This window comes from Thamnophis sirtalis, unplaced genomic scaffold, assembly GCF_051295495.1.
Source record: "Thamnophis sirtalis isolate CommonGarterSnake01/CBP01778 unplaced genomic scaffold, rThaSir2_p1.2 scaffold_3, whole genome shotgun sequence".
Taxonomy (NCBI): domain Eukaryota; kingdom Metazoa; phylum Chordata; class Lepidosauria; order Squamata; family Natricidae; genus Thamnophis; species Thamnophis sirtalis.
The window spans coordinates 15382384-15409696 of NW_028261383.1; the positions used below are offsets into that span (position 1 = coordinate 15382384).

The window sequence follows — 27313 nt, forward strand, 5'->3', positions numbered from 1 at the left end:
CCCCTTCGCGGAGCTGGGGTGGGTGTGGCCTGCACATGATGCATCCGGCCCATGGGCCGCCATTTTGACACCCCTGCTATAGAGAATTAAATAAAGTGAAGAAGTTTTATAGATGGTAGATTTTATTCAGTTTGATTGCCTAGATCCCCTCAACAGGTTTCAAAGGTTTTACATCTGAAAATGTTATGCTGTCCTAATTTGACCTATTTATTTATTTATCTCTAAAGATGTACATAAGTTTTTGTATTTTCTCTCTCTCTCTCTCTCTTTTTTTAGTGGTCCCTGAAACACATTCTGGTTTCTTCTATGGCTTAATTCTACCTTTACAAAGAACAGTGTATGTTCTCTCTATTGCAGAACAATAGCTTTTTTTTTTCAAAGTTGAAATACTCCAATAATAGAACATGGACTCAACCGTTTATGAATAATGAATAAAAGTTATTTTATTCATATAAAATAATGAACAAAAGTCATTTTCAGGGATTTTGTTCTAGTTTGGTACATTATAAGAGAGAAGAAGTAGGAATGGAAAGAAGAGCAGGCACCCATCTCTTAATAAAGGCAGCCAAAGTCCACCTTAAAGCAGGATAAACTGCATCCATATTGAGGATTGACATTTCAGATTCATCCCAAACTTCTCTTTTCAGGGTGGAAAGTATCAAGAGATTTTCTAAGAGGCGTTAAGGGAGCAGCTTCTCTCTCACTCCTGGGCTCATCTTCAGAGTTTCACCCCATTGGTGACTCCTCCCGTTGTGCATCTGCCTGTTGACTCACTCAGAGTTTAGAGAGATGATGTCTCTCCTTGTGGCCATTATCCAAATCACAGTGATTTATTTCTTCTCTTGGTACTAAATCTCCAAAGACATATTGGAAAGCTTCAAGATGTCATACAAAGACAGACATAGCATGCTTCCTCTTTGATAGTACATCAAAGCCTCTTTGGCTAATGTCTTTGCACTGGAAAATCTTGGGAGCATATGTGGCCCTGGAGAAAGAGAGAACCTTGAAAGCTTTTAAGACAGGCAAGAGTTGCAAATGTGAAGCCTTGTCTGACTCTGCCTGGATTAGGAAACTTCCAGAGCTTCAGTCTTGGAAGTGGACTTTAGTTTCTTCCACCTATCATCCTGCCTTCAAAGCAAGACTGGAGACTCCATCAGGAGCACAAGTCATGTTGCTGCTTCTGCTGCTTCTTCTGCCCCAGGAAGTTCTGGGAAGTCTCAGAGCCAAATGCATCCTGACTCTGAAGTGGGACGAGGTGCATCCAGATAACTATTACAAGCCAGGAGAGTTTCTCATTGGTGGCATTGTCTCTGCAACAAGGATGTTTCTTCTTCCATTAAGCTTCAACAAATCTCCTTTGACTCAAATTGCTCAGTATGTCAAAGTTTCTGCTCAGAATTAGAGCCTCTCCATTTCACCCTAAGTTCTAAAGTTCCATCTGCCTCTCTTACAATGAATGATCTCTTTGATTTGCTAGTTTTTCTCTCTTTCTGACTCATTTCATCCTTGGATCACTTTTTTCAGCTGATGAACCTGATTTGAAATTCTCAAATAAATAAACAATAGAGGTTGTCTATTTTTCCTGACCTTGAAGAACAAGCTTCTGCTTTTCTTGATGCTTCCTCAGCAGAGTTGGACTGTGGATGGAGAAGAGAGAATGGTTCTATTCTATCACTCTCATGCCCAATTAGGTCATCAGCAGGGGTAGAAAAATACAGAAAATGCAGAAATATTTTTTCTCTGAAGTAAAAATGAGATATCTTCAATTGTATTCTGTACCATCTGTTAAATGAATGGATCCCAGTTCAGAATTGACTTTTCTTAAGTGCCTAGATCCCATTTGAGTGATTGCCAGTATCTTTATCATACGATGAATTAAATGTCAGCTAAGTCTCTATTGTGGACATATAAACACCTTCAGCAACTGAGCACTTTCCACATTTGTTAACAATCGTAGCTGCTCATTTTTTGTGCCATTGTGGGTGTCTCTGTATGTTCCTCTTCCAATTGTCACACTTCCAATTATTAATTATTAGCAAAGATAAATAGGCAAAGGGACAAAAAGAAATGGAAAAACAGTCTGAAATCTTAATCAACAGCAAGAATAAGGACAATTTGAAGAATAAGCTAAAGCTAAATTTAAAACTGAATTATGTACAAATGGTGAACATTTAATAAGAAAAATGTATAAAGTCTTAAGCATTTGAAAGAAGATGAACAAATTAAATTTGCATGTCTGAATGCACTGTTAAATTTGGAAATTAAATAGGTAGAATTTGGGTAACTGGTATTCAATTTGCATTCTGTCATAATTTAAAAGAATGCTTTTTTAAAAAAAATAAAATGTTCTATTCTTGGTATATGAAACCAGAGACTTTATCAAAACCGTGTAAAACATATTTCAAACAAAAGCAGGAATTGTGAAAAACATGAAGGAACATTTTATCATGCAGGGTGGATTTGTGAGAAAACGAAGACATTTTAGATACAAATTGACACAATCATGCAAAGGATTAGAAAGGCTAAAAATTGTGAAGAAACCAGAATTCTTTTTTATTGGGACTTCTGAACAATGAATGAAAAGGCATTCATAGCAGATGAATCTAAGGTATATATGGTAATTGCAGCAAGGTTGCTGTATGCTCAAGTATGGAAGAAACATGGAATTCTCAGAGTGGGAGACTTGACTGTGAAAAATATAGAATTTAAAGAAATGAAAAATGTCTGTTGAAAAGAAGGTTGGAAATCAGATTATTTTTCTCTTTTTATTTCTTGAATTCTCCTTATTTATGTATTTATTTCCTTTTTTTCTCTTTTGATTAACATTTCATTTTTTGGAGAAATTCTTAAACAATTTAAATGTAAAAAGAGTTAGGGAAGTAATACTAGATAAACTAGATAAACTCAGAGATAATATAGCTATAATTAAATAAATCCAGACATAATATGCCTTCAATAATCCTAAATGAAAGAAAAATGGAAAGAATCCTAGAGTTCCATTCAGATAGGTGAGATAAATGTCTATTTTGGAGATTTGAAAATGCCTCCAAACCTCTCAACCTTACGTGGATTAGAAATACAATTGATGAAAGAAAGGTTAAATGACATGGGGCTTCCATTGATTATGTCCTGATACATTCACACTTTCAGGAGAACAACAACAGATTACTGGAAAATCCTGTCCTTCCTTTTTGCGATCCAAGCGATCCACAAGGATCCTAACATTTCGTTCAATGTCACCCTGGGATACAACATCTATGACAATTATTTCAGAGCAGATATGACCTCGGAGGCTTTGCTGGACCTGCTTTCGGAGGGGGAGGCCAACATTCCCAACTACAGCTGTGGAAGGCAGACAACCACAGTGGCTGTTCTGGAAGAGGCTGACACTGACATCTCCATCCAGATTTCGACCATGTTGGGACCCTACAAAATCCCACAGGTGTGTCTTTGTTGGGAAGACCATTTGTAGACACGCAACTTACAGCCACACAGCCTCTCTTGTAAATGAAGAACAATGTTATATTGTGGGAATTGCATGAAGTAAGGATGGAGGTTCTATCAAATGGCAGAGAAGGAGCAGAGAAGACAATCCTCTCTCTGGCGGACTCTTAAAGCAGATTGTACAACTCTGCTGAATGTGTCTAGGGAAAGTTCTTCATTACAAGGATTGAAACTATTCCTACATTAAAGTTATTCCCCTCCCCGGCTCTTCAGTAAAATAGAGTTTCTTTGTTTTCCTTTTCAGATCACTTACAGTTTTGACTCCCGGATTCTGAGTGATAAAATTCAGTTTCCTTTCTTCCACCCCCTGCTCCCTGAGGAAGGAGCCCAGTACCCAGGGATGGTCCAGCTTCTCCTATATTTCAGGTGGACCTTGGTGGGTTTCCTTGTTCCGGACACTGAGAATGGGCAAAGATTCATGAGGACGTTGACTTCCATGCTGATCAGGAATGGCATTTGCCCAGTTATATCACAAACCTTTCCCACAGCTCTTGGGAAACCAAGTATATACATAGAACAATACCTCAGGTGGAGAAAAGTGAAGGTCTTTATTTATGGTGCAGACATGAATACATGTGCTACAGGGTTTAAAATTATGCATCAGATATTTGCATATCTTGCTGAACCTCTTAGAGGAAAAGTTATGATCACAACAATCCGCTGGGGCTTCAGTCGTTATTTGAAAGATAAAAGTGTTTCCTTTCAATACTTCCATGGCGTTTTTTCCTTTCTTATGAAGAAAAGTCAAATGTCAAACGATGAGTGGAATATCGAGTTTCTTCATTCCATGATCCTCTTTATAGCAAACTCTTTCTTGTGCTCCTACACCAAGGATGCCTTTTCGGTGAAAGTCCGGAAACGGTGCACGCAGAAAGTAGACCTGGAAACTCTGAGGAAAGAGGAAAGGGATCGGATCCTGACTATGGACAGCTATTTCATCTACAACACAATCCGGGCTGTGGGACGGGCCTTAAATACAGCTTATTTGTCCAGGAGCACAACATTTAAAAATATTAGAAACTTCAAAAATCCAGTGCTGAAGGCCTGGCAGGTACTTATTTTCTTTTTCACAGCTTTCCACTGAAGTTGAGAATCAATTTTACAATTGTAAGAACTCTGTAACTGTTCTGACAATAGTAATAGTTTAGTCTGATTATAGAAAAAATAAATTGAGTTCCAACTTTCGATTGGTCTCCCTGTTGCTTTCATTTTATCTTGCTCATTTCTAAAACATAGAACAACACAGCTGGAAGGAAGCTTTGAGGTCATCTATTCCCACCCCCTGCTCAAGCAGGAGACCCTAGACCATTTCAGACAAACGGTTGTCCAGTCTCTTCTTAAAAGCCTCCAGTGATGGAGCAACCACAATTTCTGATGGCAAATCATTTGATGGGTTGATTGTTCTCACCGTTAGGAAATTTCTCCTGAGTTCTAGGTTGCTTCTTTCCTTAATTAGTTTCCCTCCATTGCCTCTTGTCCTGCCTTCAGCTGCTTTGGAAAATGTTTGATCCCCTCATCCTTGTAGCAGCCCCTCAAATATTGGAAACCCCCTCATGTCACCCCAGTTCTTTCTTTCACTAGACAAGATCTATGAAATTCCTGTAGCCATTCTTCGTATGTTTAGCCTCCAACTTCTTTTGTTTTGTTTTATTTTATAACAAAAGCTTCTTGCTAACTTCTGATTTACATTCAGCTCTTTTATCTTGGACTCTTTTCTTCACAAGCAGGAGCACTGCCCTCTCCCACCCAGCCTCAGAAAACGTGCTCTCCATATTAGGCAGTTAAACACTCTGACCTCCTGGGCTGCCCCTCTGCTCCAAAGGAGCCTTGACCCAGAGGGGTCTCATTTCTGTGCTAAGACCCCTCTTTGGATTCCTCTTCCCCTGCTTTAAACTCTCAGCAGGATCTGAGACATCAAAAAGTGGTAAAGATCTTTGGGCCAAGAAGCTAAGAGGGCTGAAGTCAGCTCACAAGGTGAAAGGTTTAACTAGGAGAAAGTCTAGAAGGAGCAAGAGTGAAGAACATTCTATAAAAAATTCCATAGATGTTGCATAAAATTATATGGAGGTGACCTTAACTGGTGTGAGAGAATCATCTTTCCCAGTGAGCATCTGGGGTCTCTTCTCCAAACCAAATAGCTCATCTCTCACCTCAATGCAAGATTCTTAAGCACAACATGCTACTAGAGCAAAAGCTCTGAGAGGTAACCTCAAACTGAGCCAAGATTGTTCTCTTCCTATCCTCCCATTGATCGTTAACTAGTTCTTTATAGCCTTGTTTCTCTGTAGTTCATGTTGACCTCACTGGCAGAATTCCTCCAATGTGCTTGTGCACTGCATCCCCTTCCTTTAGGGTTTCAACTTTGGACCTCCCTAGCTCACACTGGGTGTCTCCTTTCCTAAACTTCCCTTTGGTTTTCTAATCTCCCTCTGCAGTGACAGTTATGAATGTGGAGAGATAAAGGACAACTTTTATCAGTCTTTGCTTTGAATGGTCATTGAATGGTTTAATATATATATATATTATTGCATATTCCTCAGTACAGATCATTCCAGCACAAACTGTGGATTTTTCCAATAGAGCTTTGTATGTCATTTGTAACATTATCATTTTTCTTTTCCTTTCCAGCTTCATTCCTTCTTTCAAAACTCTCAGTTTTATAATAATTGCATCAATGGAGTATATTTAGATCAGAATGGAGAGTTGGTGGCAGACTTGGACATTATGCATTGGGTTATTTGTTCTAATATGTCTATCAACAGAGTGACATTTGGAAGTCTAGAAAGAGAGGGATACCAGGATTTCAAGTTGATGATCCACCAGAATGCTACTGCAATGATGGAAATGCTAGACAAGGTGGGGGAAAGACTTTATTCAACCCTTTCTGAAGGTCTCACCAAGAGGATTGCACAATTGGGGCAGGGATGTCATTTCAGTTTTCCCAGAGAGGAAATATCTTCTTTGGTTACATGTTCAGCTGTCTGAGAAAAATATCCTTACATCCAGTTAGTAGTCTATCAATTTCTGTGCAGGAGCAAGGCTTAAATCAAAGGGCAACATGATTCACTTTTCCAAAGCAGAGAATCCTTCCAACTTTCCCTTGAGTATGTACATGACAAGAGTAACAAAGATGATTAGGGGACTGGAGGCTCAGCTATATCATCAACAATTGTGGAAACTGGAAATGTCAATTCAAACAAAAAAAAAGATTAGGGGTGACATGATAGCAGTCTCCCAATATTTGGGGGCTGTCACAGAGAAGGTGTCAACCTATTCTCCAAATCATCAGCAGACAAGGGAAGAAGTAACAGATGGAAGCAGATCAAAGAGAGATCCAAGCAAGCAAGAATGAAGGAGAAATTGCCCATCAGTAAGAACACTTAATCAGTGGAACAGCTGGCCTAGAGAAGTGGTGGGTGCTCCACCACTGGAGGGTTTTAAGAAGAAATTGGACAGCCATTTGTCCATAATGATATAAGGTCTCCTTCTTGAGCAGGGAATTGCACTTGAGGACCTCTTCAAATTTAGCAAAGATAAGCCTTATGCAGATAGCTCCAAACTTTACCTTTTACTTCTTTTTAGGAAATACCACAATTCATTTGTGGATTTTTAAATTTTCCTCCTCTCTGCCCAGCCCTTCCCTCCCTCCAGATGTGTTGAAAGCTGTTCTCCTGGATTCATGAAGGTGGCTCAGGAAGGGAAGCCCATCTGCTGCTACAATTGTCGCCCATGTGCAGAAGGAACCATCTCCACCATAGAAGGTGGGTGACAGCAGGAGAAAGTCTTTTTGGAAGGACGATAATGCTGACATTTTCCATGAACATTCATTTTTTTTCCTGAGGGAGACATTCAATGGGTTCTTCTTTAGATCCATTGTCTGACTCATGACCTAACAAGAGGAGAGGGGAGGGGAGGGGAGGGGAGGGGAGGAGAGGAGAGGAGATGAGAGGAGGAGTGAAGAGAAGAGAAGAGAAGAGAAGAGAAGAGAAGAGAAGAGAAGAGAAGAGAAGAGAAGAGAAGAGAAGAGAGAATCATGGCCAAGGCTAACTTCCTTCTTGACCTTGTGCAAAGCTGTTGTTGCTTATAGAAAATAGAGGAATGCATTTTAACATCTTCACTCCAGATCCAATTCATCTTCACCTCCACCTAATGTTTCTTTGCAAAAGGGCTGATTATCCACTTCAGCTGGCATAAGCTCCCCTAAGCAATCTCTCTCACGTCCTTCATTCCATTGTAAGCTGAATTCTATTGCTGCCTTAAGGCACTGAGACAAGGCTGGGCTCCACTTTTCAAGAGGTTCAGCAGTGAAAAGGTAAAATGGTAGAACTGCCTTCCTTCCTTTTCTCTCAATGTTCATTGATGAAATGGTGGCATCAAAAAAGACATATTTAGCTTTTCTAGCTGGAGAGGAATGAAGATACACATACTGTCTTCACCGACACACAGCTATTCACTCCAAAAATAATTCTACCCAAACAATGCATTCCATTAAAGGACATGTTAAAGGAACTTTAACTCTTGCTCTTTTCCAGATGCAGACAAATGTACCAAATGTCCAGAAGATCAACATCCAAACTTCAAGCGAGTTCACTGTATTCCCAAGATTAAAAGTTATCTGTCTTATACGGAAAATCTGGGGATTATCCTGACTTCCATTGCCTTGTTCCTCTCTTTAACCACAAGCTTTGGTTTAGGGATCTTCATTAAATTCATGGAAACCCCAATTGTCAAAGCCAACAATCGAGACCTCTCCTACATCCTCCTGCTCTCCCTCCTGCTCTCCATCTTGACCTCCTTCCTGTTCATTGGCTGGCCAAGGAGGTTGACCTGCCTCTTCCGACAAACAGCCTTCAGCATTGTCTTCTCCATTGCCATTTCTTCCATCTTGGCCAAAACGATCACAGTGGTTTTAGCCTTCTTGGCCACAAAACCAGGGAATAAAGTGCAGAGATGGTTGGGGAAGAGCTTGGCCAACTCCATTGTCCTTTCTTGTTCTGGTCTCCAAGTTGTCATTTGCATCATCTGGTTGGGCACTTTCCCCCCATTCCCTGACTCTGACATGCGCTCCCAACCTAGAGAGATCATCCTACAATGCAATGAAGGCTCAGTCACCATGTTTTATGTTGCCCTTGGGTACATGGGCTTCCTGTCTGCTGTCTGCTTCACGGTGGCTTTCCTGGCCAGGAATCTCCCTGGGGCCTTCAACGAAGCCAAGCTGATCTCCTTCAGCATGCTGGTCTTCTGCAGTGTCTGGGTGTCCTTTGTGCCTGCCTACCTGAGCACCAAGGGGAAGGACACAGTGGCTGTTCAGGTCTTCTCCATCTTGGCCTCCAGTGCTGGCTTGCTGGGCTGCATCTTCATCCCCAAGTGCTACATTATTATTTTTAGGCCAGATCTGAACACCAAAGAACATCTCATGTCAAAATAAAATAGAAAAAAAATATTTTTCAGAAATGGCATTTTATAGTCTCAATTAACAGGTTTAGATCATTTAGTATTTATGTATTGAACTGATATGCTTCCCATCTTGCCTAAAGTTGACTCTATGAAGCTTACAATCAATAAAAACAAGTGAATCTTTAAATCATTCAAATAATAAATATTATCACTAACATTGTTTTAAAATTGATAAAGGAGTGAAGGGGTGGAGAGGAAGATGTACAGGTGGAGCAGATATCCCTCCTATTCCTAAAGTTACTCCTGTTCCTATTCTTCTGTATTCCTAAACAAACCAATAACAAAATATCAAGTCTTTTTTAGGCTTGATAATGTCAGTAAAATCACTTTCCAGATGAATGACTCTTTCCAGTAAGGAAATGGCGACATAAGGAATGTAGCTTTACAGCTCCTAGTGAACTATGGGAAGTTTTATGAGAACTTTCCCACAGCAATTCCTGAGTCTGAAGATGAAAATGCTCTTTAGAACTAAGACCATTTTTCTTTGCAGATAACAGAAGGGAAAATAAGTAAATTGAGATTTCTTATGTTATTATTTATGTACATATAGCTCATTCTCTCCTCCTGTTTTGCATTATTTTGCCCTCTTTCCTGCAATTTATAAATATTTATAAATTCTTATTAAATAAATGTATGAGGATGCCACATTCACCTATAGATTCCACCGGGCAGCTTACAACTTTAACATTCACAATATTAAAAAACTTATTAAAATCCCATAACAGTACAAAGGGGATGTGGGTGGATGATGTGACTGCATCCCTTTGTTTGAGGGAGTTTCTCTCTTTTTGGGGGGTGAGATCCACTCCCACTATATCCTGTGTAATAAACACTGTAGTAAGCCTTGAGGGTTGGCTTTGGTTTCAGTGTTTTGATTCCACAGAAACTGGTGTCAGAAATGGGATTCACAATTTTTGATCTGTGACCAAGGATGATGGCAGAGATCCTTCGTGCTATGAGGAGTTTGATCCCATGTTCTTTCCTGCTGCCAAAAAAGGGCACCATTTTGGAGTTGTGCTTAAGGCAACAATCTGTGTCTAAAGTTTTATTTTGGTTAGGGAGTTTTCTTTAATGTCTGTGGCCCTTTTTTCATTCTGTTCTCAGTTCTGTTCTTTCATGTAGAGAATTCAACTGAGAAATACTGGAGGTGTCTGAATTGAAGGAGTAATAGTGACCCTTCTGTGCTGAGCAGAAATTGGCCCTGAGGCTCAGTTCAAACCAGAGGTGGTATTCAGCAGGGTCTGACCACTTGTGGAGAACCGGTAGCGGAAATTTTGAGTAGTACGGAGAACCAGTAAACGCCATCTCTAACTGGCCACACCCCCATCTATTCTCTGCCGCCCAAGTCCAAGCTGATTGGGAGGAAATGGGATTTTGTAGTAATGTTCCCCTGTAGAGGGGAGGGAATGGAGATTTTACAGGATCCTTCCCCTGGCATGCCCACCAAGCCATGCCATGCCCACCAAGCCACACCCAAGAACCGGTAATAAATTTTTTTGATTCCCACCACTGGTTTAAACTCCACTTTTACCCTGCTGTCTCAGTGAAAGAAATTGCCTTAGCTACTACTGGCAGGGAGGGCAATCAAAAACCAATTCCCTTTGAGCAAGGGAGTGTGTAAAAATGTGTTTGTAAGGTTAATAACTGCCTGCCATGCAAATCCAAGGACCAAAGAATATTGCAGAGAAATAGCGAGGAAAAGAAGGAAGCCACTGTTAGAAGAAATATCCATTTGGTTCAGTTCCAAGCCGGGAGGAAGGCACTGGAGACAAAATGGAGGCTGGAGGCTGATTGGAAAGAGGGTCCATTTATTGACAAACGGGACCACATGGAGTTGAGAGTGAGGGGTTTTTGTACCTTCTCTTGGGCTTTGAACTTGAGCTTCCTGTTCCTGTGCAAGAACATGCATTCTATTGGCTGTTGTCAGATTCCCATGGGGCTGTGCAGGGGTCATAGCTGGCTCTGTAGGTTGTCTGAGAAGTTTGGTTGAGGTTTCTGAGGGTGATGCAATGTCCTCAGGAGATTGTGCAATGTAGTGAGCTCTGTGTCTTAGTGGTTTAATCCTATGAAGTCCTGGAGGGTCACGTCTTAATCCCTTCAACCTGGAGCTGAAAGTCCTTTGTTCTGTAGCTAGGCTGGCCCAGTCTTTCTCAGTGGGCACAAAATGTCTGCTGAGAGGAGGGAGATTGAGTCTTTCCGTCTTTTACGAAAAAAACTTCTCTTTTAGGGAAATATAATATTCTGCCTTTTTTAACATTCCTCAAAATATTTCATTCTTCTTAGGAGGGTGAGTGTGGCTTTCCACACTACTAATGATCAGATCCTGGACACAGGAAGCAATCAATAAGATAAGCATATTTATGGGAATTTGGAGTTCCTGGGAGAAACATCAATTTTGACTGGGAATGATTAAACACAGAGAGCCACGGGAACTGTAAAATTCAATGGTCATTCTGTACATAGGGAAGTGGACAAATAAATTCCCCTTCTTCAGGCCTGGTGAGAGCGAACCTTGTAGAGTCTGGAGAAGGGAAGTTTGGAACCTGGGCAGCACTAGGACAGGAAGAAGAAGAGGAAAATTCCTCTCAGCTGCCTTTCCAGATGATGCAAATGTACCTTGCTGAGATGCTCTGATATAAACAGAAGAAGCGTTTATTGGTGGTCGTAAGTATCTCATTTAATTCAATGGAGGCTTTTGCTCCCAGGAAAGCAGGTGCTGTTGCACTGGCCAAATGGGGTGTTTCAGCAGTGATCCATTCAGATCGAGGGAGTCACTTTACGAAGAGGGTCATCCAATGAATAGACTGTCCTGGGCACAGAACTCAAATGTCACAGAGAACCACTTCAGTCTAGTGCTGAAGGTGCTGTCCCAGGAACCAGGAGACGGTGAGTTCTAGTCCCTCCTTAGGCTTGAAAAACCAATTGGAAAACTTTGGCCCAACCCACCTCACAGGACTGGAAAATAATAAAGACAGGATAAAAATCGGAATCAGAATACAGTTGGAAGGGACCTTGGAGGTCTCCTAGTCCAACCCCCTACCCAAACAGGAGACGCCGTAACATTTCAGTGACTGTTCTTGAAAACCTCCAGTGATGAAGGATCGACAACGTCTGAAGGCAAGCTGCTCCATTGGTTAATTGTCCTCACTGTTAGGATGTTTCTCCTCAATTCCAGGTTGCTTCTCTCCTTGATTAGTTTCCATCCATTGTTTCCTGCCCTCTGGTGCTTTGGAAAATAAAGTGACTCCCTCTTCTTTGTGGCAGCCTCATTTGACTTGATTGAAAAATAGTTTGAATCAAATCCTCCTTGTCCAAGTAGATGGCAGGAATTCCTGGAGAAATGAGTAGAAATAATTGGCTAGGGGTGGATAGATGTGCTTCCAATAGCAATCTTGTCCATCAAGCTAAAAGACAAGCTGAAGATGTCTCCCTATGAGATTGTCTGTGGGAGACCCATGGCTTTAGACTTTGAATTAATTCCCATCCCACAAGGTGTTCTTCATCCTGACCCATGGTCAAGTTCCTTATTCCTATACAATCCTTTCAACCGGAGCAGCACCTGACCCAAGCAGGAGTCAGACTTCATCAGGACCAGAAAGGGATACCTGACACGGAAGCCTATGAGCAGCTGCAAGCAGGAGATTGGGGGCATCACAATGTGCGTCAGAGAAAGAAGAGTCTGTCCCCATGGTGGAAGGCCCATATCTGGTGCTATTAGTTGCTCATAGCAGTGCCAGGTTTGGAGGCCTGACCTTCAGAGTTCATCTGAGTCCCCTCAGGAGCCCTCCAGCTCCAGAAATCCCAGATCAACAAAGGCATCGTTCCAGGTTCCCAGGAAGTGAGTAGAAGAATGAAGAAGGTGAAGCTTTGACTACGAAATCTTGAAGAGCTCTTAGAACGAGTGTTGATGGACTTAAGACTTCGTAATAGATCAGCTTTGATAGTTAGGCTCTTACGACAAATGCATTTCTTTTGCATTACTGTGTTCTTACCCTTTTCTTCTTTACTTTCTGTCTTCAAGCAAAGAAATGGCTCCCCTAAAAGTTTCACCTCTAATGGCCAATGCGTAGTTCAGTCATCAAGGTATAAGATGAAGCAGCCACTGGATTGGCTGACTACCAATTGCTCTCATTTAACTTTAAACCTTTGGGTCATTCTACCTGGGGAATCTCTTTGTGCTAGTAAGGTAACAAACTGAGATTTTGTGTTCAAAAAACTCTTTCTAGGGGCACAGGAGCAGTTTTTGGATGGGTTCCTATTATTTCTCAGTTGGCCCCAATGCATAAACCACCGATCCTTAACTCTCTAGGGAAAACCCTTTTCTATGTTGAGTCTACTCCCACTCAAGCACAAGTGGATCAACCAAGCACTCTACAGGGGGGAAAGCAAGGGCAACCTGCAGGGGAGCAACTGAGTATGACTGCTTCATTGTCATGACAAGAACACATGTCTTTTCTTATCACCAATTGAAAACTGCATGCATGTAACAGAAATGGGCCCTGTCCCAATTCAATCACGCTCACCAAAGGGATGGTACTTGCTGTGTGGAAACTGTGTCATCTCCTATTTTCTGCCAGATGCTTCAGGAGGCTCCCTGTGCCACTGGGCACTTATTCTCTTTCCATGCAATGCCAGTTGATCACAACTACATTCCTCACGAACCCAAGGAAGTGTGTGTGAACATAAACCTCATTGGGGGCTTTTCACGGGACAGTAAAATTGTGATGACCTTATGGCGTAATTAAATGCAGAGACGCTTATGGGCTTGCTATCTCCATAATTGGCTCAACAGTCATAGCAGCCCATTTCTACCTCAATAATAGAAAAGTGGCTTGTTTAGTAATAAAAAGTATGAACCAAACTTCAAATGCTCCTGCTGTCCTGAACGAAGGTTAGGAACAGCCAAGAACAGCAATTTTGAAGGACATCTTGGCCATTGACTTTCTGTTGTGATTGTGAGGAGTTTCCAGATCCTCAAACTACGGCCCATTGGCAGGATGCGGCCTGCAAAATCAAAGTATATGTCCTGTGGAGTGATTGGATTCAAACCCTCCCCTCGCCTCACCCCTCACCATTAGCCTTATCTTCCTTTGAGCATCTACTCCAGCTGCACTTCTGGTTAGTTATTTCACTGGTTGAGCTGCGCTTCTGGTCATATGGCTGTTGCTGAAGGAAGGCCGGAGGGTGCTGGGGAGGACCAACTGACTGAGGGGGGATCTTGCCAGTGCAGCCACGTGATTCAGGGCAGGTGTGTGAGTAGGGGAAGGGTTGCTGCTGCCTTGAAAAGCAGCTCTGCTGACAGTTTTTAAAGTCTTTACAAACACTTTAAAAACAGCCTTTGGGGATGTTTTTCACAGCCATATGATCCAGGGCAGGCGGGTGAGTAGGGAAGGGGAAAGCACAGCAGGGACAAAGGCAAATGGAATGCTAAATTTGCCACACCCACCCAGTCGCATAACCACCTAGCCACACCCACCCAGTCACATGACCTCCTAGCCATTCTCACCCAGTCGGTCCTGCCCCCCAACAGTCTGAGGGACCATGAAGCGGCCCACTGGTTTACAAAGTTTGAGGACCCTGCTTTAAACTCACAAACTATTCCTTGTAAATAAAAGTTACCATGCTGGATTTGGGAGCTTTAGCTAAGCGAATCACACAACAATCCCTCCAGGAGTTTCTAGAATTGGATGGTCTCAGCTTGCCTGGGACAGGTTGGCTATGAAACCTGGCTCTAGAATTCCCAATTCTTCTGGCTGCCATTATCCCATTACTCTGCTCAGGGCAACGTTTAGGACTTTTGAGTTATTGTTCCCAGGAGAGTGCAAAGCTAAACCCTGTTCTCTTGGGAGATCCATATGGTGACCTCCTTGAGGTCAAATGGGGGAACAGGACTGTGGGAAAAAATCAGGTCTTAGATAAATGGAATTGATTCAATCAAGTTGCCATAAAGCAATATAAGGCCAACGTTTCTTATCTCAATACAACAATCCCAATGATTTGCAAAGGAAAATGGTTCCTTTTTGGGGTTTGGCATTATCAAAGTGGCTCCTCCTTTTGATGTATGTTTTCTTCCCTGTTTTATTACTCATTTGTTTTTTGTTTTTGGCCTTAATCCTTCCTTCATTGAAGGCAAAGAGGCAGAAGAAGGAACCTGAGCTCACTTACGTATTGTAACTTGAAACCCTTTACCTCTGAATACTTACATCTGTGTGCTTACATCATTTGTTTCTTATGTGTTAATCTCTCCTGTCATTTTGAAATGATATGAATACAACTCTTTGTTCTGTAGGACCTTCTCTTCATATTATTTGAGGGGCTCCCACCAGACCATACAAATAAACACTGGAGTCGGAGTTCATTACTTGCTTTGTGTCCTACATCTGATTCCACAAGTAGTAAAATATTGAACACCAGAAGGTACCAGAGAATAGAGAATTTTCCCTCCTTTAAGACAAATAATTTCTTTCCACTGTCAGCTGTCAGAGGTCACACTCTAACTACAGGCATTCAAGATGGGTGAGGATTTTCCCTTCAATCCTCTTCTGGTTCTCCAGAGGTCTGGATGGAGGAAGGGAGAGAGCAAGGAGAGCAGATTGGCCAATAGCTGCTCCCCCACAGCTGGGTTTCTTCAGAACTGAAGGAAGCTCAGAGGAGGGACAGATTCGACCCTGAGGACACCGTTTCCATTATTATATAATGGTACAAGTGGGATATTGAACACTTGGGAGCAAATAGGGAATCAAGAGGTTTTTTCCTTTTAAAAAATCCTCTGACAATCAGCAAAGTTCAAATATCAACCACAGGTCTTTACCCTCCCTCACAAAAAACCAGCCAATGATAGACAGGCTAGGTAGTACTAAGACAATCACACAGCTGAGAAGTGACAAAGATACTTGTATGCCAACCCTCTCAGAAAGGCACAGGCTATAAAAATCTCTGCTACAGAAGATTCCTAACCAGAAGGCAGAAAGCCTGTTCAGCATCTCAGCCCAGAGAAGATGGAATGGGAGGCTTAGAGAAAGGAACCCATGAAAAGGGTGAAAGTTGAAGGGAGATTAATGAGAAAGAGCATCAAACCCAAATAGAGCTCTGGAAGTTGCAACACCGATTCATCTACACTGAACCTTCTCCTCCTGACAGAACCAGACCTTGGGGGAATTGAAATACCAATTCTGAAAGAAACATGAAGGAGATGAAATTGAGATCTTCCTAGGTAACTCTGAAGTTACCTACCAAGCTAAAAGCAGTCAAAAACCCAGGATATGGTTCATATATCTCCTCTCCTAAAGGATTACTTAAGCCAGATATTGTCTAACTTGAGTGCTGAGGAAAAGAAGGGCTACCAATTTGGTTAAAGTACAAATATTAACTGCTAACCTACTTTATTGTTTGATTACTTATTGTTGCTTTATTATTATATTGATTAAAATAACTATTTTTATCTCCTTTAGTTTTTTTAAAAAAATCAGTTGTCAAATAGAGGCAAATGAAGCATATAAACAAACAACTACAATCAAAAAATAAATGTTATAATCCAAAGAACCGATTTCAAAATCAGGTCCCTGCTTTTATCATTAGTTGTTCCTTGGTGTTTAGATCTGGTCTCAGGAGGATAATGTAGCACTTGGGGAAGAAAATGCAACCCAACAGCCCAGCACCAGAGGCCAAGATGGAGAAGACCTGCACGGCTACCATGGACTTTCCTTTGGTGCTCAGGTAGGTGGGCAGGAAGGAGATCCAGACACTGCAGAAGACCAACATGCTGAAAGTGATCAGCTTGGCTTCGTTGAAGGCCCCAGGCAAATTCCTGGCCAAGAAAGCCACTGTGAAGCAAATGGCAGCTAGAAAACCCATGTAACCAAGGACACCATAAAACATGGTGACGGAGCCTTCGTTGCATTGAAGGATGATCTCTCCAGGCTGGGAGTGCAGGTCAGAGTCTGGGAATGGGGGAGAAACTCCCAGCCATATGGCACAGATGAAAATTTGGACACCAGAACAAGAAAGGATGACGGAGTTGGCCAAGCTCTTCCCCAACCATCTTCTAATCCTGTTTCCTGGTTTTGAGGCTAGGAAGGCCAGAACCACCATGATAGTTTTGGCCAACACAGAAGACACAGCCACTGAGAAGGCAACACTGAACATTGTTTGTCGGAGAAGACAAGTGGCTTTCCTTGGTTGCCCAATGAAGAAAAAGGGGGACAAAAAGCAAAGCAGGAGAGAGATCAGGAGGATGAAGGAGAGGTCCCGGTTGTTGGCTTTGACAATGGGAGTTTCTATAGATTGAAGAAATAGGATTAAAATGAACACTGTGGTTAGAAACAAGAGTAGGGCAAAAGAGATGAGGATGATGCTCAGATGTTCATCATAGGACAGGAAGATTATTCTTTTTGGGATACATTGAATTCGGTTCTTGATTGGATATTGATCATCTGCACAATTGGTACATTTTTCAGTATCTAAGAAAACAAAGCAATATTTATTTTATAGTATTTTCAAATTTCAATAAAATCTTTGTGTGAGATGTGATACTGAAAAATGGGAAAGCCTTAATAAATTGTATATACACTCCATACAAAAAATCCCCAGTGTATAAAACTATAAAAACAAGGACAAGAAAAAAATAAAGTTTAAAGAAGAAATATCTGGTGCTACAAACTCCCTTCCCTGAGGTAATCCTCCAGTTTCTTATCTTTCACTTATCTTTGAGTTAGTTAGTTAGTTTGTTTTAATTTTAATTTTTACAGAAGTTAGACATATATTTCTACCAGGAATATTTAAACTCAGTTACTGATGATTTATCCACCAACTATGCTCTCAATCAATTGCTGTAAAAATCCTGGACATGGAGTAAAGGTTGCCTAACATGGAGCGCCTCTTGAGAAGGGTTGTAACACTGCCTACTTCAGAGAGATTATACAGCCTCTTCCAGTTAAAAATCATTGACTACCCTGGATTAGGGAGTATCTCCAAGCTGTAAGGCCTTCTAGAAACCCCTGGAAATGTTATTCTGTCAACAGCCCTGGGAATCACCTGGTAATAAAGCCCTGCATGCTGGTTGCATAGTTGGTACCATCTTCATGCATTTCTGTCTTGCTTTCTTGGAGTTTATTTCTCATTGTTTTAATTTTTAATTATTGCTTTAATTGTATGCCAACAAGGGTCTCAGTGTGAAATAGAGAGCCATATAAATTTGATAGATAAATTTGAAAATAAAAAGATCTTAAGAAAGATTAATTCATGAAATAATTCTAGAAGAGCAATTGAATAGATTTTCTAGATTTGGGCAACAATTTTAAATGGAGAATGAGTTCAACATTTGTATCAATGGATATTAAATAGATTGATCATTTATTACTTCTCCCCCCCTTCACACTTTTTGTTCTTTTTAATCCTAACACACCATGTGAGACTTTTTCCCCTTTCAAAAGCAGGACTACATTCCTTTTTTTGTTGGTGTTATAACTGTTTGTATCTCAATATTTAACAATATAAGAAAATTGGAAAGATAAGAAAAAGTGGGAAGGAACCACGTGAGGGTTTTATAATGAGACATTTTTTTGATTTTCATTGTTCGTTAAACCCAGAATCTCTCCCTCAATTGCTCCTTCTAATTAGATATTTCAGCTTATTAGGATTTATTATCTTAATAAAGATTGATTGATTAAATGTATGATTGATGAATCTTTTGGCCTGTTATATAAAGTTAGTTTGAGTGAGCAAACCCCATTGAACTAAAACCATTCCTCAAGTTACAAGTCCCTGCTGGTGAGTCCCTGCTGGTGAAGTTGGACCTCAAGGGTCAAGTGGGTTTGCTGCTAACGTACCTGCCTCCCAACAGCATTGCAGCAGCCCTCCCCTCGCTCCTCGAGTCGGTAGCCGAGCTGACAATTGAGTTTCCCAGGCTTATAGTTCTGGGGGATTTCAATTTGTCTTCGCTCGGTGAACACTCTGATGGGATGCAGGAGTTCATGGCTTCCATGACAGCCATGGGCTTGACCCAAGTAATTCGGGCCCGACTCACTCAGCGGGTCACATGCTTGACCTCGTATTCCTCTCGGAGCAGTGGAGTTGTGATCTTGGTTTGAAGGGTAGTGAGATCTTACCCCTGTCATGGTCGGACCACTACCTACTGAGGCTTGACTTTTGGAGACCAAACCCCCACGGTAGGGAGGAGGAACCGATTAGGTGGTTCCACCCCAGGCGACTTATGGACCCTTTGGGCTTTCAGACGGAGCTTGGAGTCATTCCTGATACCCTCGTCTGCAGTCCGGCGGAGACTCTGGTTGCTGCCTGGAACTCAGTAGCGACAGAGGCTCTTAACCGGATTGCGCCTTTACGGCCGATCCGAGGCAGTGGATCCAGGAGGGCCCTTGGTTTACTGAGGAACTCCGGGAGATGAAGCACCGAAAGAGACGCCTAGAGCAACGATGGAGATCCAGTAAGTCCGAGTCAGACTGAGCGCTTCTAACATCCAGCATCAGAGCTTACCTCCGGGCAATTAGGACGACTAAACGAACACACATTGCCTCTCTGATTGCTTCCGCTGAGTCGCGCCCAGCGCCTTGTTCAGGATAACCCGTTCCCTCCTAAATGGGAGGGACATGAGCAATCCTTTGCAAGGCAGAGCTGAGGATTACGTCCAATTTCTCATGGATAAAGTTGCTCGGCTTCGGACGGACCTGGACTCCAATTGCACAGAACCAGCTGAGGCACCAGGGGAGAATCTGGCAGGACATCACTGGGTTGATTTTCAGACTGTTACCCCTGAGGACGTGGACAAGGCCATGGGAGCTGCAAGTGCCTCCACATGTGTACTGGACCCGTGCCCCTCCTGACATGGGGCTGGATCCAGGCGGTTGTTACCGCCTCCCTTCGGGAGGGAATTGGAAATTGGAATTGGAAAGTTTATTTATAGGCCGCCCTTTTCCCTGGGGGGACTCAGGGCGGCTTACAATTCATGGGGAGGGGAATACAAACAGTGAGACATAAAACAATACATAATTAAAAATAGAACACAACATTCATCATTCGGGAGGGGACGGATTACAATCTAACCCCAGGCCTGACGGGATAGCCAGATCTTAAGGGCTGTGCAGAAGGTCTGGAGGGTGGTGAGAGTACGGATCTCCACGGGGAGATCGTTCCAAAGGGGTTCTTTCCCCCCCCCCCGCTCTAAAGGCGGTGGTGGTGAGACCCCTTCTGAAGAAGCCATCTCTGGATCCAGCCGTTTTAAACAATTACTGTCCAGTCTCCAACCTCCCATTTGTGGGGAAGGTTGTTTAGAAGTTGGTAGCCTTTCAGCTCCGGCGGTCCTTGGAGGAAATCGATTATCTAGATCCCTTCCAGTCAGGATTTAGGCTGGGCTACAGCACGGAAATCGCTTTGGTCGCATTGATCAATGACCTCTGGAGAGCCAGGGATGGAGGTTATGCCTCCATCCTAGTGCTCCTTGACCTCTCAGCGGCTTTCGATACCATCGACCATGGTATCCTTCTGCGACGACTGCGGGAGGTGGGGGTGGGAGGCACTGTCCTACGGTGGTTCTCCTCTTACCTCTCGGACAGGTCGCAGTCGGTGTTGGTTGGAGGGCAGAGGTCGACCCCTAGGCCCCAGAATTATGGGGTGCTGCAGGGATCGGTCCTGTCCCCCCTCCTGTTTAATATCTACATGAAGCTGCTGGGTGAGATCATTCGACGGCACGGGATGAAATACCATCAGTATGCGGACGATACACAGCTGTATCTGTCCGCCCCATGCCAACTCAGTGAAGCGGTTGACGTGATGTGCCAGGGCCTCGAGGCTGTTAGGGACTGGATGGGGGTTAACAAGCTTGTACTCAACCCAGATAAGACCGAGTGGCTGGTGTGCTTCCCTCCTACTAATTGGCCAAGTGTTCCATCTCTCAGGCTGGGGGGGTCAAACAGTACACCCCTCAGACAGGGTTCGCAATTTGGGAGTCCTCCTGGACCCACAGCTGACTTTTGAACACCACTTGTCGGCTGTGACCAGGGGGGCATTTGCACAGGTTCGCCTGGTGCACCAGTTGCATCCCTACCTGAACCGGGAGGCTCTCACAACAGTCACTCATGCCCTTGTGACCTCTAGACTAGACTACTGCAACGTGCTCTACGTGGGGCAGCCCTTGAAGAGCATTCAGCGATTTCAGCTTGTCCAGAATGCAGCCGCGCGTGCGATCGTGGGTGCGCCTCGGTTCACCCACGTAACACCTGTCCTCCGTGAGCTGCACTGGCTAGCTATTGGTCTCCGGATACGCTTCAAGGCGCTAGTCGTCACTTATAAAGCCCTTCATGGTATTGGACCTGGGTACTTGAGAGACCGCCTGCTGCCAATCACCTCCACTAGACCGATTATATCCCACAGATTAGGCCTCCTCCGAATTCCATCCGCCGGCCAATGTCGACTGGCGACTACCCGGAGGAGGGCCTTCTCTGTGGCTGCTCCGACCCTCTGGAACGAACACCCCGTGGAGATTCGAACCCTCACCACCCTCCAGGCCTTCCGCAAAGCCCTTAAAACCTGGCTGTTCTGACAGGCCAGGGGCTAAAGAACTGCTGCCCCCGTCTGGAATTGGTATGACTGTTGTGTTTTAATTTTGCATTGTTTTTTATGTCGTTTTAAATTCTGTTTGTATCCCCTTCCCTGTTGAGTTGTGAGCTGCCCTGAGTCCCCTTCAGGGGAAAAGGGCGGCATATAAATAAAATCAACATAAGATAACATAACATACAAAGAATTCAGAAGTTCCTACGAAATAGAAATACAGAAGGATGCATCCAAATTGGCAAATAAAGGAGATATTTCCTAACCAATTCACAATCTCCTTCTTCCTACCTCTTCCTTCAAAATCTTTTTCTTATCTTTCCCATTCTGGAAGGAATTGGACACCATGAAAATTAAGAACCAAACCATTAATAAAACCCATTGTCTTTAAAATGCATATCTCTCACCCACCTTCCTGAGTGGAGATGGTCCCCTCTGGGCAAGGAACGCAGTCGTAGCAGCAAACTGGCTCTCCTTCTCGAGCCTTCCTGACAAATCCAGGCTGACATTTTTCCACACATTTGGACTGAGGCAGAGACTGAGAAGAGAAAGAAGAAATGCCAAAGAAAATATGTTGTGGTTCATCATTCATGTAAGATGGAAGTAGACATGAACATTACCCAAATATTCTCTAGCCTTCACTTAGGCAATACAAAATCTCTAGAAACTTCCAAATTGCTTCCAGAGATACAAATACAGATGCCTCATTTAGTTCCTCCTTCTTTTCTTGGGACATATCAGATAGCAAAAAATGTACTTTTCTACTTAACGAAGTCTGAAGGGATGAAATTAAGAAAAGATTTAAGCATCAAGTCACAACCAGGGAGTTCTGCCTAACAGTGGAATTAACATGCATTCCTCTATTCTTCATATGGGCATGATTTTGAAATATGATCAGGGGTGAAATCCTCCCAGTTCGATTCAGTTCACTCAAACTGGTAGCGATGATAGGCCATGGTTTTCTGAACTGGGGGTAAAAATCCCTGGTCGCCCACCCCCAGCCTGGTTGCCTGATCGTTGCTTACCCGATCACCCGATCACTCACTCACCGGTTCACTTCCGGCTGCTTGGCGCTTCGCTTCTGCCCCACCAAACCCCTATATAAGGTAACTTTGCCACGTGGCCTAGCCTCTGTTGGATCAGAAGCTTCTCCTGGAACATCTAAGAAGCCTCGCGGACAGCCACTCACTCAAAAAGGTAAGCTTTCTGTCTGCAATCCATCTCTTTGGCTAACAACTGAATCTGCCTTCTGCCTTCTGCCTTCAATTGGGTAAGTAAGTGGGGGTTTTCTTTTCCTTTTTTTTTTTTTAAAAAAAGGTTACTTGGGGCTTTTTTTAGGAATTTATTTTTTAGGAAATAATAGCCATTTATAAAGTTTTAGTTGCTGTTATAAATTTAGATTTTTGCAGCTTTCTGAGATTTTGTGTGTTTCTGTAGTGTTTCACATGCACTACGCAAACACATACAATCACACCCAGCTGTATGTGACATTTTGTGCTTGTGATAGTTCGTATTGTGAGTTCTCTATGACTGTGATTTCCCTGCTTGTTGTTGCAGGGGACATTTTGTATGCTTTTGTATTGTGTGAGAGTTGCATAATGGCATTGTGTTTTTGTTAAGTGTGAAAGTTGTTCTTTGAGCTCTTTGTGGCTTTGTGAGTTTCCTGCTTGTGGCAGGGGCCATTTTGTGTGCTTTTGCAATTCTGCTTGGGCAGGGGTTTGGACTAGATGACCTCCAAGGTCCCTTCCAACTCTGTTAATCTGTTAAATATGTTAACTCTGTTGCAGGAGACAGTTTCTGTGAAAAAATGTTGAGACTCTGGAAAGAGGGCAGAAAAGAGCAACCAAGATGATTAGAGGACTGGAGGTTAAAAGATACAATGAGCCGAGGTGGCGCGGTGGTTAAATGCAGCACTGCAGGCTACTTCAGCTGACTGCTAGATAAGCAGTTCAGCGGTTCAAATCTCACTGGCTCAGGGTTGACTCAGCCTTCCATCCTTACGAGGTGGGTAAAATGAGGACCCAGATTGTTGTTGGGGGCGATATGCTGACTCTGTAAACCGCTTAGAGAGGGCTGAAAGCCCTATAAAGCGGTATATAAGTCTACTGCTATTGCTATTGCTATCAATGAACAGTTGCAGGAACTGGACATGGCTAGTCTAGTGAAAAGACGGATCATTTTTGAGCGGCTGAATAGAGAGGTGGGAGTCAAGCTCTTTTCCAAAACACTTGAAGGCCGGACAAGGAATAATGGATGGAAACTGAACAAGGGGATATTCAAACTGGAAATAAGGAGAAATTTTCTATGAGTGAGAGCAATCAACCGATTGAACAGAAGTTGCCTTCAGAAATTGTGGGAGCTTCATCACTGGAAGCTGTCAAGAAGAGACTGGACTGCCATCTGTCAGAAATGGTGCAGGGTCTCCTGCTTTGGGGGGTTGAACTAGATGACCTACAAGGTCCCTTTCAACTCTCCTATTCTGTTATTCCCCAATTGGACCAACAGAACTTCCATCCATTCTTGATTCTATTTCATTGGATTCAATTGAAACCTGAAGTCAGGCTCTGGTTAATAGAATTGCCTTCATCTCTAATATTTGAAGACTGGGAACAAGTGAACCTGAAGCTATTAACCTCAAGTTTCTCAGCATATGATTTCTCTCAACAGTTTAATGGTGACAAATTGCAAAAGAGACATTAATAGGCAATGATTTGTGTCCTAAATAATAATCACCCCAAATCTCATTTTGCACATATGTGATTCAGCTTCAGAATTGTAGCATCTGAAGGATTTGGTCAAAAGAACTGAAGCCCCCTCGCTCTATCTAACATAATTATGGATGTTTTACTCTGCACATTAAATTCTCAATGCAGGATACCCATTTTTTTGACTAGGTTTACCCCACTTGAAAAGGTCCTAATTATTTGGAAAAATGAAGAAAAGACATCAATATTTTCCCCACCTTGTTGAGCAACTGGAGCTGTGACAAAGCATCTTGGTTGATTTTAAATTGTTGTCTTTGAAACCTCCCCAAAATCTTGTCGATGGGATCCTCCTTGGGAAGAATCACCCAACTATAGGTCCACAGATCTGCTGTTAATTCTCCATTTTGATTCAAGTACACTTCAAACAGGGAAAGATTGTACAATTCCTTCTTCTTTAGAAATGAATGGAACTAAAATGGAAACATCCAGGAATTTAAAAAGCAGAAATCTTGGGGTTTTTTTCAATCTCACATGACTTTTTCACATTTGAATCTCTCGTCTGTGGTTGATTAACTTCTAAATATGGTGAGTTGGGAGAACAAGTGTTGCCACTTCTTCAAAAGTCAAGAACAAAAGTTCAGTAATAATTCTCAATCATTTAGTATATTGACCAAAAGTGTAGTGAGAAGTTATTTGTCACCCTGGAAGTGAACCTGGCTGAGGCCATCTTTTTGTCTACATGGCTGCCACAAGGGAGAGGAGGAGACAGAGATGGGGAAATTAGGTAGGGGGTGTTTTACCGTCAAAACCCAAAAGATTTCCTGTGGGAACCAAGGACATTCCAACAGGTGGCTTAGAGAAGTGGAGTAGAGTATCCAAGCAACCTGCCAGCACATTTATTGGAGATTGTGACTGATGACTTGGGGGGACAGGGGGAACGTTCATTTTTTTTAATTAGGTGAAAACTGTGGGACCTTTCAGAGTCGGCTTTCACCATTGTGTCAATATGATGTATCCAATAAACTGTTCTTTGAGCAATCTACCTGCCTGGGAGTTCTACTTTCAATGGGTTCATTACTTGAAACACTGACAATATAACTGACTAACATTTTCAATCATAGGGTACATTTTAGGAAAGGTCACAAATCAATTGAAGAAAAAGCACAAATAATTCGAGTATTCATAAACTCCTTTTTTTTTTTAAACAGAACTTTTTTATTTTTCTTTAAAAAAAAACACAAATATGTCATTTGTCAATCATTAAAACATTGAAGTACAATTTTTTGTTGTTGTGTGTACCCCTCCCTCCCTCCACCCCCCCACCCCCCCTCCTCCTTCCCCCCCCCCCCGACTTCCCAGAACCCGTACCCGGTATGGATTTTTAACTAACACAGTCTAAAATCTATTGAGAAAAAAGAAATAAAGAAATTAATGACATTCTAGATTGACCTTAGCTTCTTCTTACTGAACTAACTTTTAACAGTTTAAATCATTTCTGATCTTAAGCATAGGCTAACTGGAATTTCTTAGTCCCGTATTTATTTTGTATATAGTCAATCCATTTTTTCCAGTCTCGTTTATATCTCTCATTTGAATGATCTTTGAGATATGCCGATATTTTAGCCATTTCAGCTAAGTTTGTTACTTTCAATGTCCATTCTTGGATTGTAGGCAAGTCTTCCTTCTTCCAATATTGCGCCACCAACAGTCTTGCTGCAGTTATCAGGTGCAAAGTCAAATTGGTCTCTACCACTGTAAAGTCAGTACATATACCTAGTAAAAATAACTGAGGACTAAACTTTATCCTTCTTTTAAAAACATTTTGCATGACCCACCATATTTTTATCCAAAATGCCTTAACCTTTTGGCAGGTCCACCATATATGATAATATGTAGCATCGAGAGAACCACACCTCCAACATTTAGGCTGTACATTCGGATACATAGAAGCCAACTTTTTAGGATCTAAATGCCATCTATAGAACATCTTGTAAAAATTTTCTCTCAGGTTTTGAGCTTGTGTAAATTTCACATTTCTTACCCAGATTCTTTCCCATGTATCCAACATTATTGGTTCCTCAATATTTTGAGCCCATTTTATCATACAATCTTTAACTAATTCTGTTTCCGAATCCATCTGTATTAATACATTATATATCCTCTTTATATGCATTAAGCTTTGATCTCTTATTTGTTTAAACAGATTATCCTCAACTTGAATAAAACCAATTTTTTGATCTATTTTCCACCTAGCCTGTAATTGCCCATACTGGAACCATGTTTGAACTACCTTCTCCTCTTTTAATACCTCTAAAGATTTTAATTGTAATACCCCCCTTTCCGAGGTAAGAAGCTGTCTGTAAGTAATTCTGTCCTGTTTTTGTGCTGTATTCATATTTTCAATTGCGTGTCTAGGAATTGCCCACATGGGTATCTTGTCATTTAATTTATATTGGTATTTCTTCCAGACCCGCAATAAAGCATTTCTTAAAATATGACTTTTAAAGTTCTTATCCAATTTTTTGTTGAATAACAGGTAAGCATGCCAACCAAATAGCAGATCGTGTCCCTCAATGTTCAATATTCTATCATTGGTTAAGTGAATCCAATCACTAATTACAGATAATGCCACTGCATCATAATATAGTTTTAAATTAGGTAGTTTCAATCCTCCTCTCTCACGTGCATCTTGCATTATTTTCATCTTTACCCTCGGCTTCTTTCCTGCCCACACAAATTTGTTAATACCCTTCTGCCATTCTAAAAGGTTCACATCTTTTTTTAGTATAGGTAACATTTGGAAGAGAAATAAAAATTTTGGTAGAATGTTCATTTTCACTGCCGCTATCCTACCCAGCAAAGATAGGTGCAATTTCTCCCATTTTTTCATTTCTGTCTGTATGCTATGCCAAAGTGGTTCATAATTATGCTTATATAATTTCCCATTTGAAGTTAAAATGTTAACTCCAAGATATTTGACTTTTTTAACTACCTCACATCCTAGCATCACTCCTAATTCTTCCTTTTGTTTAATATTCATATTTATAGCTAATATTTTGGTTTTTCCTAAGTTTATTTTAAAGCCC

General features: G+C 42.0%; 1 protein-coding gene across 1 annotated transcript in view; it reads left to right on the forward strand.

The window, feature by feature from the left end:
- Positions 1–946: 946 nt before the first annotated feature.
- The window catches only part of LOC148047268 (vomeronasal type-2 receptor 26-like), a 71952-nt gene continuing 45585 nt past the window's right edge, over positions 947–27313 (forward strand). Inside the window, exons 1-7 of the mRNA XM_087708016.1 lie at positions 947–1374; positions 3151–3442; positions 3749–4555; positions 6133–6360; positions 7139–7265; positions 8037–8410; positions 12983–13044. Of these exons, the coding sequence (XP_087564142.1) occupies positions 947–1374; positions 3151–3442; positions 3749–4555; positions 6133–6360; positions 7139–7265; positions 8037–8410; positions 12983–13044 (2318 nt within the window). The remainder of the gene's footprint in view (positions 1375–3150; positions 3443–3748; positions 4556–6132; positions 6361–7138; positions 7266–8036; positions 8411–12982; positions 13045–27313) is intronic.